The 19,945-nt window shown below is 37.6% G+C and overlaps 1 protein-coding gene across 1 annotated transcript; it reads left to right on the top strand.

The window, feature by feature from the left end:
• Positions 1 to 7,317: 7,317 nt before the first annotated feature.
• cdhr5-rs (cadherin-related family member 5, related sequence) lies at positions 7,318 to 16,537 on the top strand (the record flags this gene model as incomplete). The annotated part of the gene is made up of 9 exons (XM_081362651.1): positions 7,318 to 7,395; positions 7,492 to 7,578; positions 7,762 to 7,872; positions 7,958 to 8,128; positions 8,683 to 8,883; positions 8,985 to 9,116; positions 9,274 to 9,352; positions 10,118 to 10,311; positions 15,212 to 16,537. The coding sequence occupies 9 exons, from the start codon at positions 7,318 to 7,320 to the stop codon at positions 15,248 to 15,250; spliced, it is 1,092 nt and encodes a 363-aa protein (XP_081218777.1). The 3' UTR covers positions 15,251 to 16,537.
• Between the last annotated feature and the right edge of the window lie 3,408 nt (positions 16,538 to 19,945).

Below are 19,945 nucleotides of genomic sequence, written 5' to 3'. Positions count from 1 at the left end.
CCTGATTGAGCTCTGGGTATGCAATTTCAGAATTGCAGAGTCTGTCTATCAAACTGATTGGAGAGGTGAAAAATCATCCCATTATTTCCATTATTTCACACTTGCATGCAGTGTGGTTAAATATTTCTTGTCGTGTAGCTTTGACCATTACTTAAATGCTTGTTTAAATTTACGGTTGACCCCTAAATCATATAGTCCTATTAATAAAGTCCCCTTTCAGTTCCCTTTTAAGGTTATGCACCATTTCTACTGAACCCCCTCCAAACTGTTTAGGCTTGGGTTAAAATATAAACAATATTGCTGGTGATGTTACAGAACTTGACCTTTGGTTTTGTAAAAAATTTTTTTTACAGTTTCTGGAATAGAGTTTATGAACACATCTGCTATGTCTGGCTGTTTATATTAGATGGGTTGACAGACAATGAAATGAAAGACAAGCCTATAAGGTACTGGGTCCAAACCAGTTTAATGATTGGCAGACAAATAATTCTTAGGAGCTGGAACTCAGAGGAACAATTAATATTACTAACACGGTAAATGTGTTGATTCTGTAAAGATTGATTGTGTTGTATTCTGAGAAGTGTCTGAATATCAATAAAAAAATTTGGGAAAAATGGGAATTCAAGGTAAAAACGTGCTTAATCGTCATGAAAATGACAAACTAGAGAAACTGAAGAAATTTTCATGAGATTCACCCTGATCTGCGACACTTGGGGCAGGCCTTGTGACCCTTTTGACCCCACAGATACTCAAACTGACAGCAAGCATGCAGGCCAATGAGTTCTCAAGCTGAATTCTACATCATGAAGCAGCAGATCATGTGTAATGACAAACCAGCAGTGTTTGCACACCTTGGACTTCATTAGCATTGGCGCCCGAGCTAATGTTCTCAGTTTAACCTCTCTCTCGGCAGAGTTATCCTGTCCTGGAAATGCTGCCTAAGCCCTCACTCTGCTGTGTGCGAGAGCTCTTAATTCCCTCCTGCTAAACACATTGTGATCCCTCTCTCTCTCTCTCTCTCTCTCTCTCTCTCTCTCTCTCTCTCTCTCTCTCTCTCTCTCTCTCTCTCTCTCTCTCTCTCTCTCTCTCTCTCTCTCTCTCTCTCTCTCTGAGCAGCCCTGACATAACTAGCCAGAGAAATCTGTTGTGTTTTGCACTGTTTCTACCTGCTGTTCCCTGTGGTGCAGGTTTCAGCCCCCCGCACGGGACAGTCATGTGGCGAAGGACAGGACCAGCCACCGCAGGAAGTGACAGCGGTATCCCCTGAGCTTGAAAACAAAGGATATAACCATCGCCAAACAACGGTGAGGAAATACTCAGGGAGTGTGTGTTTAGTTGAGTGTGTGATTGTGTTGTTTACACTTCACAGGACAATGACAACTGTTGCTTTCTTGTTATGACTGCAGTGAAAGCACTTTACCAGCATGCCGTAGCTGCCTGGGTTTTGTAAACTGTCCCGTTTAGACCGGTTTTCGTGATGAAGTGAATGTTTGATGCAAAGAAAAGTGTACTTTATTCCAGCTGTAGTGATAGACAGCTGTATAGATGTGCAGTGACCTCTTTAGATCAGCCTCAAAGCAATCTGATTACTGAAGCATCCAGTCAGCATAGCTTGGGCCTGATCTTATAAACATGACAGGAATACAGATAAATGGTTTTGTGACTTTGTGACTTTGACGAGAACATTGCATTTGTCTTCGCTCTTTTTGTTAAATGTATTTTTTTTTAAAGTGATCTGTATCAGAAAGTCTGTTATTTTTCAGGTTTACCGACTGGCCATGCTTCATGCTAATCGTCTCGCTATGCTTGAGTCCATTTCCAACGCCGCTCTAATGAGTCTGATGGTCTCATCTAAGGAGACAGCATGAATCATTATGCTTCTAAACATGACGGTTGTTGAACCGGCATGTTTAGAAGTTGCCGGTCTCTCTCTGTAGTGCTTATTGGTGTGTTTCCACAGATTTAGCTACAAAATATTGTTAAGCATTGAAAAAAGGGGTATACTTTGAAACAGTTTTCACTCAGAAAGTTCAAAGTTGTTTTACTTACAACTTTGAAAAATACTTTTTTTACAGTAAAAAAAAGAAAAAAAAAAAGATAGACATCAGTTTACTTGAAAATGTGCTTTGTACCCTACATTGCTATTTGTACCCTACATTGTTAATTGTTATTATTTATTTCTACTATTTAAATCATTTTACTTTACAATACTTTACTTTAATAATTTAACAATTAACAATTTTTTATCATAAATTATATGGTGACATATAGACTATATATATATATACTGTATATAGTTTTGCTTAATAAATGTTTACTCTCTGGTAAAGTCTCTAATGCTCAACAAGGCTGCATTTATTTGATCCAAAAATACAATAAAAACAATAATATTACATACATATACATTCTTAAAAGGATAGTTCAACTTGATCTCACGGGAAAACGTACAAATTCTATAAGGTGGCTAATTCGTACGAATTCATACGACCTCACTCGTACGAATTAGTGCGATTTTTGCTAAATCGTACATATTTTACGGTTTGCCCAATTCGTATGAATTCATACGAATGACCTACCCCTGACCCCGCCCCTAAACCTACCCATCACGTGGGTTTAGACAAATCGTACAAATTCGTACGAGTGAGGTCATACGAATTCCTACGAATTAGCCAACTTTTTATCATTCGTACGAATTCGTACGAATTGGTCGTGAGATAGTGTTGGATAGTTCACTCAAAAATTCTTTAATCATTTACTCACCCTCAAGTTGTTCCAAACCTGTATGAATTTCTTTTTTCTGCTGAACACAAAAGAAGATATTTTGAAGAACGTTAGTAACCAAAAAGTTGATGGACCCCATTGACTTCCATAGTATTTATTTATATATTATGGAAGTCAGTGGGGCCCATCGACTCTTGGATAATTTGAATTATTGGGTGAACTGTCCCTATAAATAATATTTAAGAATAATAACACTTTCACAATCCCTGTTGAGTGCACTATCATCTCTGCAGATGTGTGCTCTCAAATGTGAAATTAAACTAATCAAATCAAAACAACCCAATACAGCGGCATCGTTAATTTTGCATATACTTCTGCTAAAACTCATTTGGCAAAGTGGTCTTCAGCAACACTCGCAGACAAACTCAGACGCACAGAGGCATGCATAATAAATTGCAAGCTGCCGTGTACAGCAAGAATATTAAACCATATTGTGCTGTAATCCCATAATCTTGGTTGTGGCAGAGACCTACTTCCTGTTTCGCATTAATTACTCGATTTAATCCCTAATCACATGCAATCTACGCACAGTCATTCTGTATCCAAACAATCATTGATAACATCTGGCATGGCTGCACAATAAGGAGGAGTTCACATGTCTAGCAAGACCTCATTCATTTATATTTTAATTAGGTTGTTCCCCAGTCTGAAGGACCATCATCACAATCTTACTGATTGAAGGCAAGAGTGAAAGTGATGGTGTCCCCTAGTGGTAATGTGATGAATGAACTGTAAAGGAATAATTAACCCAAAAATCACAATTGTAATTATTCACTAACCCTCATGCTGTTATTTATTAAATATTAACAAATATGTTGCATGAACTATCCCAAAAAATCCAACAAAAATGATCTGTAAGTGAACAGGAAACATGTGAATAATGTAATCCTTATGCACGGTAAAACAACAAATAAATGTTTGGATTAGTTTCGTCCTGGCAGCAAAACTTAAATGGGAAACAACAGTTCTTAGGCAGCTTTGCAGGTATTATGTGAGGATTTGGAAAAAAGCTCTCATACGGAGGTGCGTCGAGGTGGAGGGCGGAGGATAAAAAGAGCGGCCTGGAGGTCAAGTAACCGACATCACTGGCAGGCTGGTGGCTTGACACTGGCACACGACTTCATAATAGGTTTCAAGTACGCTGAGGTGAAGACTAAACACGACTAAAGCCCAGACAGAAGTAAACACACACTGTATTGGTGAGAGACTGTATGAGGTTCCAGTAATTTATTTAGCAGTTTAATTTGACTCACTTGAGTAACTCGACTGATGAATTTCAGATGGTGGCGCGACAGTATAAATATGCTTTGTTAATCTTCTGATTTAATTGACCTTTGGTTTGAATAAGAAAGTCTGCTCTTTGTGACAGGTGACATGAGCACTCCAAATCCTTCAGAGCTATTGACTGTCAGGGATTGGCATTTCTTTTACAGCTGGGACAAGGAGACGTGAGCCCAGGGGAACATCAACTATGTTGACACCATGGAGATTGTTCCTCTGCCAGATGGCACTGAACATTTTCTATCACATCGCAAAAGGTAAACACCTCTCTGAAATCAGGATCTGCAACGACAGAGACTAATTTTCACGAATCACTGCTCTGTGGTATAGTGAATGTTAACATATGTGCCAGAAATGGTTATGAGGCTATTGGAAATGATAATGAGTCTCTGAATGACTCATTTCTAGTATTGAGAGTGCTGATTCTCTCAACTTGATGGAATGAGAAGTCACAAGTGAGATTCATTTAAATATCTCGTTTTTTTTTTCTTGACAGAAATGAGATTAAGAAAGAGCAAATGGAGTATCTTGCTTAAAGTAAAATCGAAACTGTGTTTGCAACCCATTTTGCAAGAAAAAATGTTGGACGGGATATGATTTTATCCATTAGAATTGATTGTTTCCCCATTGTAATGCAAGAACCCCAATCAATTTAAGGCCTTCGCCTGAAAAAAAGTAAGACATTTCAGAAATGGAACTTACATTTTGATCAAATGTTACATAGAGAAACCATATTTTCTTTGAATCGTGTGAATCGACAAATGAATCGTTCAAATGTATTAATAAAGTAATGGCCCATTTCCATGCCACACTGACTTTGAAAATTTGCTAAGATACCAAAGTTTGTAATCAAAAGTCATTGATTTTATTATGAACTCAAACATTTCTTATCAAATTCTTCTTAGATCAAATGATCTGGACAGTCTATAGCTGTTTTCTTACAGTATTTCAACAATTGTTTCATTTTCTACTATTCATTAGAATGCCACATGAATGTAATGAGTAATGTTGTGCATTAATATGAATATTAAATGAAATGCACCAAAAGATGTCTTGAACAAAATATGCAAACTCACAAAAAGTCCAAATTGCGATGTTACCTTGCAATTCTGAGAAAAAAAGTCTGAATTGCGAGATGTTAACTCAAAATTGCAATATAAAGGCTAAAATTGGAATTGGAATTAATAAAAGTCTGAATTGTGTTATTAACTCGCAATTCAGAGAAAAAAGTCTGAATTGCGAGATGTTAACACAAAACTGCGATATAAAGGCTAAACTTGGAATTGCAGTAAATAAAGCCAGAAATTTGTTATAAACTGGCAATTCTGAGAAAAAGGTCTGAACTGTGAGATTTTAACTCAAAATTGCAAAATAAAGGCTACATTTGGAATTGCAATAAATAAAAATTTGTTGTAAACTCGCAATTTTGAGGAAAAAAGTCTAAATTATGAGATGTTAACTCAGAATGTTTATATATAGGCTAAACTTGGAATTGCGAGAAATAAATACATAATTGTGTGTTATAAACTCGTAGTTCTGAGGAAAAAAAGTCTAAATTGCGAGATGTTAATTCACAATTGTGAGAAAAAAAAACAGAAATTACGAGAAATAAAGTTAAAATTGCGAGACAAAAATTTGCAATTAACTTTTTCATTTTTTAATTCCTTGGCGGAAACGGGTTTCCAGTTTTCCTCCCCTTAAAGCTTGAATTTAAGTAAATATATCCACATGGCATTGAAATAGAAGTGACTCCCCACGTGTTTTATTGATGTATCATGTCTCTGGAGTGATTAGTGTTTGCTCTTGAGAACCGTGATGCATGAATATTTGGGAAAAATCCAATACTTGTAACAATTATCCCTACTCTCCCTATTATAAATATGTTGTGTTATAAATTAGCTGTGCAATCTGTGATTTTATGGATGATTTATGTTGTCCTCATTGCCCTAATCAATCTCTCATCTGAACTGCAGCCAGTTTATGCCTTGGTGGTCAAGATATATTTGCCACGGTTAGAGAGAACAGTCACACTGGAGAGTTCATATCCAACCTCAGTATCAACGGAGAGCCTGGAGCCAGCAGCATCCGTCTGTGTCTCACTGGAGAAAACTCTGACTGGTTTTACCTTGAAGGCCGAACAATCCGACTCAACACGTCGTTTTCGAAGACCTTGGATCGAGAGGTGATTAACGTGAATAGTGGATGTTAGCATGTGGAGGAAAGCCAGAATAACAGTGAAGCTTTAGGACTTTAAAACAGCCAGCCAACACATTGGAGGTGTTTGAAGCCATAGTTTCAAAAGTCTATAATTTATTATTAATATTAGTTATATAACTTACTTTTTAAGTTATATAACTTACTTTTTTTACTTTATAAATAACTTATTAGTTATTATTTTACCAGATTTGTCTGTTAAAATACTCTTAAAATACATACATTTCTTTTTAAAAGACTTCAATATGAGTGCTAAAATAATTTAAATAAATAATCTAAAAGGCAATAGAGTTTGTAATTTTTTTTAATGAAGTGATGCACCAATCAGCTGATCGTAATTAAGTGCTTAAATATGACTGAATATTAAAATTCATTATTAGATATGAAGGCAACAAACCAATTAACTCTATATATACACAGCCGCTCAAAAGTTTTTGTAAGAAATCTCTTAAAACCGAATTGATTTGATCAACATACAGTAAAACCTACTTATTTTGTGACAGTTTTTTATTTTAACATATTTTAAAGTGTAATTTATTTCTGTGATAGCAAAGCTGAATTTTCAGCATCATTACTCCAGTCTTCAGGGTCACATGATCCTTAAGAAAGTATTCAAATATGATTATCTGGTAAAAAAAAAAATATTATTTGAATATAAAGTTTAAAAGAATGGCATTCATTTAAAAATGAAAATCTTTTGTAACATAACTGTTTCCAATCTAATGCATCCTTTATGAATAATATGAATACAATTTTGAACGGTAGTGTAAATAAAGGTGTACCAATGGAAGAATGATAATCTGAGGTAAATCATTTTGTAACTGTGAATGAAAATGACTATATAAACACTAACCTCCCTGTTTGACCTAATTTTTTCTTTTCTTTGGTAATTCACAGGTGCTGGGATCAGTGCTGATAGCTGCTTTGACATGTTATGAAGATGGAATAATAAGGGTATGTTGCACTGCAAAAATAATGATACTTAATGATACCGGAGTGCAATTAACCCAGACGTTCTTATTTCAGAGTCGGTATCGAATCATGGTGGAGATATTGAATGAAAACGACAACATGCCATATTTCCTTGAAGACACTATTCAACCACGATATATAAGTGAGGTAAACTAATGTTTTGCTCCAGATTTTACTTGAATTATTTTTGCGATTAAACTTTTTAAGTCATTAAATCTTAGAATTCTGACTCTCTTCCCACAGTTGCTGACTGTAAACTCAATGGTGTTCACAGTGAAAGCCAGAGACGGCGATGGAGACACGATCACTTATATTACCGACAAATCTACAGTAAGTGGAACACTCAATAGGGACAAAATCACAGATGAAAGGCTGAATTAAAGGAGAAGCCTCATTCTGTCCGCATTGACTTCACCTCATGGCTCCTTATTATTTAACAACCTGCTCCATACAGAGAGAAAACCTAAAGAATCTAAGAAAACATTACCAGAACTGTGTGTCTCCCTCATTCAGGCTGATGCCAGCTATTTTAGGATCGATCTGCCCAACAGCGGGATGGTGATCCTGGATAAACCTTTGGACTATGAGACTAAAACCCAGCTGCATGTGGTCATATATGCTGTGGTATGTGAAACACCTAACAGTTCACATATGATGTGCACAAATGGAATCAGAATGAAGAACAGTGTCTTGCTGTTTGAATCAACAGGAAATGACCACAAAAGAAAAGTACAGCACAACAGCTACGGTCACCGTGAATGTTCTAGACGGTGATGACCAGTATCCACAGTTTCAGCCGTGCGCGCCTGTTTATGAAGATGGAGATCATAATATCTGCACCAACCCTGTGTACAGCGTCAACATCACAGAAACAGATGAGGTACAGTATGTGTGCGGTGACAGTGTAAAGATTAGAGCTTTTTCAGATCCCTATAACATTTAATAAAATAAATAACATCTAATAACATCTTTATGATCTAGGATGCTGTGCTTTATTTTTCTCCGGGTCCCATTCATGCTGAAGATGGAGACAAAGACATACTTACCCCTCTGGTCTACACTATTCTGTCAGGCGAGTTTACTTTGTGTTGCACTGGTTTATTAACGGTTTAAACCTTTAAATCTATATCATAACTTTTAAACGTTACTCAAAATGACTTTTTAGGTGATGATAATGGCAGATTTACAATCGACGCGAAAACTGGAGAGATCTCTCTGAGGCAACGTGTGGAAAACAGACTCCTTACCCCTTCATTCAGGCTCCGCATAATGGTACGTATGATAATGTTTATGAACAACAAAGTGATGGCTGGTTTAACACTCTGATCTGATGGAATTGCTTCAACTGCCATATTGCAAACCATAACAGTGATTCTTCCTATGAAGAAATACAATATAAGTCTCATCATAATTGCCCTTCGCAAACTCCAACAGGCTTCCCAGGTGAATGACCCAAAGAAATATTCGGTGGCGACGGCACTGGTGCACGTGGTGTCGGAGAACCAGTTTCCCCCAATCTTCAACAAGACCGTCTACAAAGGGTTCCTCATCGAGAGCTCCAGCCCTGCTACTCTGGTCACTACTTATGGGAACCAAGTCCTAGTGGTCCAGGCCGTCGACAGGGACTTCAGAGATGTAGAGTGAAAACATTTCCTTTATAGGAAACACTTTAGAAAAATGGCCTGCAAACCTTCATTTAGAGCATTTTCTCTCTTTTTTCCCACACTGTCTTGCAGGGAATAAACCCAAAAATCCGTTACACAATGCAACCCTTGACGGGTAGCAGTAAACTGTATCACATTACTCAGGATGGCATTGTGATTGCAAAGACGGACCGGCTCAGAGCGTTCGACCGACACATCCTAGAGGTGACAGTCGTGACTTAATGACTTGTGACTTACAAAGCTGCAAGAGTTTGCATTGAAATAGCTACAAATGTATGCAAAACAGCAGTAACACATGGACTCTGACAGGATTACATTCATCATGAAATGATATAAATATATATTTTTTTTTTTTTCACAGGTGATTGCAACAGACGAAGAGTCAGGTGAGGCTGCGCACGCTTCAGTGGACATTGAAGTTTTACAGAGGGGACTTCCAGGTAAATTCCCTTAACCATCTGTATGAATTATGTTTTAACAAAATAAAAATGAATAAAATAAAATATTGTGATATGGAAACTCTGTACTAACAACACAACAACAAGGTCTTCTCTAACTCAATTCATGTTTATGAATGCCGATACATTGATACAACTCCTATAAACTGAAATAGCATGAATCATTATAATTGATCTTTTATTATTGCTCTTTAAAGTGAAGTTCATGCTCATTTTTTAAATCATTCATGCATTCCTCTTTGCTATTTGTGTTATTTTTTTCAGAAGACCATAACTGTGTTGTTTTTTCATTAACACAATTCCTTTACTATGGACATTTCCAAATAATAACTGCAGCCACATAATTTATCTCTTGACTGTGAAACTAAATCAAACTAAAAACATTGATTGAACTTATCAAAGAAAAAAATTATGTAGAAGAAATGTGTTTAATTTGGGGCGCAATTGTGTCTTTAAAATGTGAAGGGAAATACTATTTAGCCATATGGCTACACCATACCAAAGAGGGTTAAACCGTATGAATGATAATTCACATAGATCATTAATCTGGCTAATTTGATTATTCATGGTTGATTTTTAAGATGCATGACTAAGGTGTTAAATTAGATTTATTAGATCACTGCCCTACTTTTGGCAGACGTTCAAACTAAATGATGAATCACTTAGAGCTGGAAAGACACAGAACTGTTTTACACAGAAGAACAAGGTATTGTGAGTAATCATAGATTTCCCCCCTCTCTCGGACAGTTCCTAGAAGTCCATTTGGAGAAGAACGGTTGTTTGCAGATATGAACGTAGAGATGGCCGGCGGCATTGCTGCTTTTGTTCTTATAGTGGCTGTGACAACACTATTTATTTGCCTCTGGCTGGTCAAGAGACGAAGAAAGAGACGGGATCCAGAAGTCAGGGGCTCAGTAGCCCTAGGGAAGCACCCAAATGTGGTAAGAGCTAATTTGTTATATTAAACACACATTTTACATACCATACACACTTTCGCCCCTTTGAGGCATGTCAGTCCAATTGGTGGCCATCTTTGCTACATCATCATAGCGATTTTCTACAGTATCTAGGCAATAGGCATACAAGTACAGCTCCTTTCTGCTTGAATGGGGAAAAAGTGAAACCTCCAAAATGGTTTCAATCAGTGATTCCACCCAATGTGTTCACAAAATAGTAGTTTATGGAGAATTTGGCACAAAACATCAACTGAAATATTACAACAGATTTATTAATATAATAAATTGTGGTTTAGAATGCAGACAAAACAACAGATGCCATTATCTTTGAGCTACATATTGGTTGCGCTTTCAATTATAAATGTATCCACCTCAAGCGAACGTATATTCACATAGTGATGTTTCAAACCAGTATTTTATATTCACTATGCGAATGAACAACGCATTCTCGCATTCTCATCCTAGGGCGTCATATACTGACGCTTTTGACATTTCGTCTACATCCAACGCACATGGCACCCTTTAGTGTCAATATGACACGCACAGAGCTTTGTTCGGTTATGGGTAGGTTTAGGTCTGGTGTAGGGTTAGGGTTAGATCGCTAGGAGGCGCCTTCTGGCCCACATCTATCTGCGTCTCATATTGACGCTAAAGGGTGCCATGTGCATTGGATGTAGACGAAATGTCAAAAGCGCCAGTATATGACGCCCTAGGATGAGAACGGGCTGGAATGAAAGTACATTGATGGAAGCCTAGCGACTAAGACGAGATGCTACATTTAACAAGATAATTGGCTGTTTTAACTGAACTGAGCGCTCATAATTGCTGGTCTAGGATCAGTTTTAGCAGCATATTGGTGAAACAGATTTGGCTAACGATCCAGTGCGTTTGTGTTTGCGCTCTGGAGAACATCAAAGGTTTCTATTTACGTGTTTTTGCAGCGTTGAGCAATGTAGCCAATCAAAAACATATCTGTTGATTTCTTGAACGCAATGGCCAATCAGACGTGTTTAAAGGCTTAGTTCACCCAAAAATGAAAATTCTGTCAGTAATTACTCACCCTCATGTTGTTCTAACCCCGTAAGACCTTCGTTCATCTTCGGAACACAAATTAAGATATTTTTGATGAAATCTGAGAGCTGGATCACTCCTCCTGCAGGCTCTCTGGACCTCGAGTCTTTTTACGTAGTGTTTAAGCGTAGCGCGTCTGTGTTGCACGTCACCACGTAGGCTCACTATTGGGCGACTGGTCATGTGTGATACGTGGTGACGTGAAACACAGACGCGCTACGCTATTACACTACGTAAAAAAAACTCGAGGTCCAGAGAGAAGGAAATGAAAAGTGGAATAAAGTCGTTATTTTTGTTTGTTTTTGCGCACAAAAAGTATTCTCGTCGCTTTATAAACTTAAGATTGAGCCACTGGAGTCACTTGGACTATATTACAATGTCTTTAATACATTTTCTGGGCCAGCAAGTTAAGATGTCCATAAGCCTGCAGGCCGAGTGATCCAGCTCTCAGATTTCATCAAAAATATCTTAATTTGTGTTCCGAAGATGAACGAAAGTCTTACGGGGTTGGAACAACATGAGGGTGAGTAATTACTGACAGAATTTTCATTTTTGGGTGAACTAACCCTTTAAGTTAAAATCCACTCACCGCTCAAAACGCTGGAGTTTTTGTCCAGTGCTGAGTTCTGCACGCTAGTGAATCCTCTCATTATGACAAACAAAAGTTTAGACATTATGCAAATAAGAGATTAGCTGTGCAGTTGCTTTCATTGATTATAACGGAGCTTTGTGAGATTGCGATTAACTAAACTGAGTGACAGTTTTTTAGTGTTTAGATGCCAAATCCCACACACAGTATGCTTGCTGTTCTGTTAAAAATGAACAGTGGTTTGTGAAAGTAGAAGTTTTAATCAAAAATTATTTAGCGTGAGCGTTTATGCTGGGACGTGTAGGTTGTGCGGCGACACGTAACTTGAAACTATTTCCTGGAAATCCAGTTCTACATCTCCTTAGCCTTACCCTGGAGTTGGTTCACCCGCTAGACTTACAAACTGTACTTGGCCTTACTTGACATGCTACAGTTCAAGCAAGACTTTTGCACTAAACAAGGAAATGCCTCATAATAAATCAACTCCATTTCAAACAATAACAAAGCTTAGAGTAAAATATATATTGGGTTTTAATTGGAGGTAGACAGTATTATGAAAAAAAAAGAAGAGATGAAACACTTCAGAAATGATATAAAGCATCATTCACACAGTCAAACATTAAGAAACATCTCCTGCCCTTGTCGTCTTTGCCTCACGTTCCTCTTTAATTCCTCTTATGTAGAGCTTAAGATGGTTTCAGCAGGTAAGTACCTGACATTAAGTAGCTAGAAGTGTTCTGCAGTGTCACTGTCCCTTGTGAAGGTGAGATGTGTTTTCTGAGAAACTGAAAGCCGTATACTCCTGATAGGCTGGTTTAAATGGGATTGTCAGTGTTACAATTTCTCATAAACGGTGCACCATTTAAGCTGGTCGGTATACGAAGCACAGCCCCCTGTGTCTGATGGTTTGGTATATTTCACTGTGTATTGTAATAGGTCTAATATCATGTGTTTCGTGTGTGTGTATGTGTATGTGTATTTGTATTACAGTACCTTCAAGTTTAATAAACACTGTTGAAAATGTTGTAGTAATTGTTAATTATGCTTATTGATTTAGACTGATTCTGATTCTTGAGAGATGAGACAAAACAAAACCCACACTTTAGTTGATATCAAAGATGATCACTAAAATGTTCTGTCGGATTTCATCTTCATTTACTGTTTACTTGATCAACATTAATAACACAAGCTTATATTTTCACTGATCTACCCCTAAAGCACTTGTGGAATTTTTTTGTAATATTTAAATATTGTCCCATGTCTTCAAGAATCAGTGACACACATAATGCTCTATAATCAGCGCTGGATCTCAGCAGTGGATTTGACCTGTGAATATATCAAGGTTGTTCGAGGAGACCCTTAATGCCCTTTCTCCGTGGTCAACAGGTCAATTCAGGATGTCCCATATCGCTCATAGAGGATGCCTCCTATCACAACGAGGCGTTCCTTGACTATGAATTCTCCAGTGGTTTGTACACCAAAATAGATGACGCGCTCCCTCCGGCGACCAGGACTTTTGAGTCTGACAGACCTGTGCCCCTGCAAGACATGCTGCCAATCCTGGTGCTTCCAGAAAAAACACCCGGAAACATCAAATCATCAGCTCTGACCAATGGGAAAGCATTTGCAAAATCAGTCTCTTTTAAAGACGGAGAAGGAATGGCGGAATACAGTTTGCCAAAAAATGAAGAAGGACAAATTGCGGTTGTATGTAATCAAATAGAGACCAGAGCGGATATTTTGATGCCTGTCGTACAGCAGGAAACTTTCACTGTCGTGGAGAATCCTGCAGAAAAGGAGGATTTTTGTTGTCCAAATCCTTCTGTAGGACCCAGAGAGAAATGCATCATCACTCATGGCAATACTGATGAAGATGGTGAAGATGACAATGATCCATACAAAAACATGGCCTCTGTTATTTACAGCAGCGACGATGAAGACATGGCAGACGAAGAGCCAAATGATTTAAGGCACTATTTCAAACATGGGCGAAACCCGTTTACAATAGACCGCATGAAGACCACCGGATTGCAAATGGAGGATTTGGATGAATCACATGCCTGACTTATTTTATTTAAACTATTTGAACAAGTTGCTTTCATTTAAAAAAGCCAAACAAATTTAAACCTATATGGACAAGGTTCCGAAGGGAATATATCAAGAAACAGGCTCATAAAAAAGGACATGAATATTTGTTTTCAAACTCTAGAAAACAAGCATGTCTGATGAAGGCTTCGAAGTTGACTGAAATGTCTTTTTGAAAAAAATACTTTTTGAGTTGGTTGAGCACAATTTTTGTTTTTATTTAATGTTTTCTTCATGGTGGAGTGGTAAAGAAATATTGTGCACATGTTCAGCCTTAATTAAGAATAAGTTAAAATTAAGTTTTTATGACTGTGTCTTTAAGAAAATATGTATTTTCGTCCACCTAATGCATTTTAAATTGAGATTCTGAATGGTTTCAATCCCTGAAACTAGATCTATATAAACCATTCAATGGTTTCATCTATATCATGATAAAATGAAGTGTGTGTTATAAATAAATGTTGTAGAATTGCATGATTACTCATGTCTGCTGTCAACGGTTATGTTAAACACATTTAAATACAAAAGGTTGAACTCACTGTAAAAAAATTTGCTGCAGTTAGTTATAACAACTTAAATTTTGTTGAGGTAACTTAAATATCCTACTTACCTAAACTAAACTTAATATTTTAAGTCAAGCATGAACACATACTTTTTTAAGTTGAAACAACACATTATTTCTTATTCTAATATTGAATTTTAAGTTTTGGTAATCACGACAATATTTTTTTACAGTGCATTTAGTATTTAATTAATAAAAACAAGGTGAAGAACAGAATTTTCTGTGCCAAAACTGCTGCATTGCCATGTTTGACTTAGCCCAAAGCAAAATCTTGTTAAATATTCTGCTGTAATCTTGCAATTGCTGTTGGATGATATATGATGGACTAGATGACATTCAGGTGCTATTGGAGATCCTGTGAACGGCAAATGGCTTTGACATTATTTGGAGCTAAGATATAAAAATATTTTACTTTTGGAAAAGATCTTGGATTCTACACAGCGAAGTCTTTGTTGAGGTAAAACTGCTTAAAGGCTTCAAATGGTTTTGACAAGGGTGTGAGGTTCATCTTTTATTTGAACATAATCTAATAGCTGCTCTGTAAACTTCACATGTGTCTTTTCTATGTTTGTCCGCAGGAGGCATCATCCCCCATCACTCCTCGCCAAGTTTTGTAGGACTTAAACATCACAATCATATTTGAGAAAGTTGTATTTGAGACACCAGCAATTTCTGTGCCAGGAGCAAGAACATCACGAGAGACTGAATAAAAGAACACTTGGAGGTGAACATACAGTTTGCCTACACAAATCTTTTGAAGAACCTGTTTTTGTGGCATTTTGGGAATGTTTCGGATTTGTGTGGAAGGATACAGTGGAATAGTGAGCGCTGTTCATGGCAGCTTATATGTTGTCCGTCTTTTGAAGGAACATTTGGAACTCAGTTAAGTTCAACTTAAATTATTTATGTCATTTTTAAAGCATGTCCTTCAGTTCAAAAGTCACTATGAATATGCTGTACACTGTTTGAAATAAGTATCTAATACTCACCAAGGCTGCATTCATTTGATCAAAAACAAAGTAAAAACAGTCAAACTGTGAAATATTATTACAATTTAAAATACCTTTCTTATATTTAAAATGTAATTTATTCTTGTATTGGCAAAGCCGTATTTTCAGCATCAGCCTTCAGTGTCACATGATTAGGAAATTATTTTAATAAGCTGATTTGATGCTCAAGAAACATTTATTTTTGTGAAATTTTTAGAGGAATCTTTGATGAATATAAATTATTTTAAATCTTTTCTAACATTATAAATGCCTTTACTGTCATTTTTGACGAGTTTAAAGCAACACTAAGGAACATTTTTTACCTTAAAATAATGTTTCCAAAATCGTATCAGTGGTTCATCAAGTCGTAACAGGGTGAAAGGCACTTCTGGATTCGCTTTGCAGCCCTATATCTGCTATAACCACACCATGCAAGTTTGCCAAACTGGGTCGCGTTTCTGTAGTTCGAATGAGACATAAGAAAACTACAAATTTGATTTGCTTTACGTCAAGCGTTACAATAGTCATTATTTAGTTTTCCTTCGTTTCTGATGTTGCAATACATCATACTCTCATGAAATCATGCAACATACTCTACCTTGTCAGTGGACATCGTTCATTCCAAAGCCGGTGCTGGATAAACAGCGAGTGTGCGTGCGACAGTAGGCTGCGGGCGGCGGAATTATTTACGACAGCGGTAATGGACAATTCCGCTTCCAACCTGTAGGGCGACCGAAGAGGAAAAGTTCCTTAGTGTTGCTTTAATGCATTGTTCTTCTGTAAATCCAGCATAAATCTGAACACTCTTTAATGGAGGCAAGATACAGAAAGTGTCATGTTGCTGAGGTTCTGTAAAGCAACAGAAAACTATTTATACATAACACAGCAGAAATTCATTATAACCTGTGAATTCATAAATAAATAAAAATAACATTCTGTCATTTACAAACTCATTATTTTTTTCTGGGGAATGTTGTATGCTCTCTTCTAATCTATATATCTTAATATGATAAAATCATCAAAAATGTCAACATCAGTATACATTTTAGACCTGGGCTTTGCGCTGTCATATGAAGAGTGAACACAAGATGGCGCCATTAGATCATTTTCCTTCTGTTGTAATTTAGAACTAAAAGTTTGAAATCCAATAATGCCACTGGAGCCAAAAAGCCGTCAGATTGAAATGTTAACTAAAGAAAGAAATAGAGCTGCACTTATCGGGGACAAGCACACTAACTGCAAAATTTGTGATTACATACATTTGTAGATTATTTCAGGTAAAATGGTTAAAACAAATCATAGAGACAATCTCTTGTAATATGATTTAATTGCTTATGACTTTCGACCAATAGGTGGGGCTGTCAGTGTGGGGTGACGAAGAAGATGTAATTTTTTTTGCCTACATGCAACAATCTTGTTTTTGCCCTCTGTTGAATAAAACATACAGACTGACTTACACCGGTTTCAACATTCAAGACATTTCTGTCAAAAAGCACTTGTTTAACAACACCCAAGTACTGTAAATGTAAAGAGTACTGTAAACATCCGGAAAAAATGTATTAAAATAATAAGCGTAATGCAAATAGAAGGCATACATAAAGAAGTATTACTTCTGAATCTTACATCTTCGTGGCCTTAAAAAAAATTTGTGGCCTATCTGATCAACATTTAGAAGCACACACATAGATGTAACATGAATGAAACAATGAAACACTGGCCAATATATTGTTGAAGTTTTCATGCACATATATATGTGCGGCCTAGTGGCCAATCTTCATTCTTTACAGATTTTACATTCCATCAGTAAGAGCAGAGTGTGAATGTTGAATTTGCAGAGCAACAGCACAGCTGCACATAAATATTGCAATCCACACAACATAATGGGAGACCTATCAAAATTCAAAAGAGGACAAATTGTTGGTGCGCGTCTCATCTGTGACCAGGACAGCAAGTCTTTGTGGTGTATCGAGTGCTATGGTGTCCAGGGTAATGTCGGCAAACCACCATGTAGGACAAACCACATCCAAAAGGAGTAACTGTTGACGCAAGAGGAAGCTTTCTGAAAGGGATGTCCTGGTACTAACCCGGATTGTATCCAAAATATATAAAACCACAACTGCCCAACTCACTGCAGAATTAAATGCGTACCTCGACTTTCCTGTTTCCACCAAAACTGTTTGTCAGAAGCTCCACAGAGTCAACATTCATGGTCGGGCTGCTATAGCCAAACCTTTGGGCACTCGTGCCAATGCCAAATGTTGGTTTCACTGGAGCAGTTTCATTGGTTTCAACAGTACAAATCTTGGGCTGTGGACAATGTTATGAGTCCACCTTCACCGTCTTTCCCACATCCGTAGGAGTTACGGTGTGAGGAAAAACCCCAAAGAGGCGTGACACCCGGAGTGAAGCACGGGGTGGATTAGTTATGGTTTGGGCTGAAATATCATGGCATTCCCTACTGTGCTCGATGGGTGCGTCACTGCCAAGGACTACCGAACCATTCTGTAAGACCATGTGCACCTAATGGTTCAAACATTGTTCCCTGAAGGGGGTGCCGTGCAGCATGATAATGCACCAATACACACTGCAAGACTTGTGACAGAATGGTTTGATGAACATGAAAGTGAAGGTGAACATCTCCTATGGCCTTCACAGTCACCAGATCTTAATATTTTTGAGCAGTTTGGAGGAGCAAGTCAGAAATCATTTTCCTCCACCAGCATCACATAGTGACCTGGACACTGTTCTGGAAGAGGAACGGCTCAAAATCCCACTCTGCAGGACTTGTGTCTGTCATTCCCAAGGCAAATTAATGTTGTATGGGCCACAACAGGAGGCCCTACACCATAATAATAAATGATTGTGGTCTAAAACCAGGTGTTTCAGTTTCATTGTCCAACCCCTGACGAAAGCCCACAAATTTGATTTCATAATGTGCTAAGGTTTCAAATTAATGTGTTGACAATTAATAAACACAAAATGTATACAAAACTCAACTTTGTGCTTTTTTCGGACAAATGTTTGAACGTTTGAATGTGTGTATTTACATAGTGTTATGCTTGCTGATATGACCGCTGTGAGCACTAGAGGGAGACAGTACATATTTAAAATTTTGCTAAAATTTGCAAACTTTAACTTTTTAGCTAAAAGGTCCAACCACACCCTAACCCTATCCATAACTCCATCCCTCCACCCATTTGATCCAAGAAGTGGAGCTGAACTAGGTCATGCTCAAAACCCATGACATTCAGAGACGGGGAAGCTGGACGTCATTTGGCTCTGCAGTGAGCAATGAGCACCAATTGTTTTGATTACGTCTTGGAAAAGTGTGGTTCACAGTTCAGAGTTAAATTAGAGTAAAAATAATTCTGCCCTATGAGACGCATTAAGCAAATGTGTGTGTGTGTGTGTGTGTGTGTGTGTGTGTGTGTGTGTGTGTGTGTGTGTGTGTGTGTGTGTGTGTGTGTGTGTGTTGTATGTTGAGGCAGTTCCTCGAGGTTGAATCGCCAGTTTGTTCTGCTTAGCTGACCATGATTGTTTGACCTGATACAGTCATACGCCAACATACGGTCACTTCTCTGCCCACACACTTTCCTTATGGTAGGCGATTCAAAAAGCTCCCAATATACCCATTATCAATCTAAGGCACTGCAATTTGTAAAAAGGTACTCTAAATTACAGTATAGCTGTATGTTCAATATCAGAAATCATAAGTATTGAGATTATAAATGAATATGTGTGGTGTGCACGAGAGCATGAAGCTGTAGATATGTTTTTTGCTTGAATAATTCTGTATGTCTTTTAATTTTCTCATGCACTTGGATTTTGACAGACTGGAGAGAAATGCTGCCTAATGTGAGGGAGGACGGAACAGGCTGTGAATCAGACACACACACACACACACACCGACACACACACACACACACACACACACACACACACACACACACACACACACACACACACACACACACACATACACACACACACACCGACACACACACACACACACACACACACACACACACACACACACACACACACACACACACACACACACACACACACACACACACACACACACACACACACACACACACACACACACACACTGACTGCCATGGCCTAATCAGCTATTAGTTGTTAGTGGGAATGTATCATGCTTGTGTCATTGAATTAATTTCAACATTTTCATAGCTGAGACGAGATCTTTTGGTCATTTTCAGTGAAGCGGATCGCTCTTGGTTGTAGACACCATCATGACTGTGTATGACAAATACACACAGCTACATAACCACATAAACAACGCATTTGACAAAAACA

This window comes from Scardinius erythrophthalmus (genome assembly GCF_964197995.2).
Source record: "Scardinius erythrophthalmus genome assembly, chromosome: 4".
Classification (NCBI taxonomy): Eukaryota; Metazoa; Chordata; class Actinopteri; order Cypriniformes; family Leuciscidae; genus Scardinius; species Scardinius erythrophthalmus.
The sequence above is the reverse complement of the archived record's forward strand: the minus strand, read 5'-3'. Positions and strand labels throughout refer to the sequence as shown.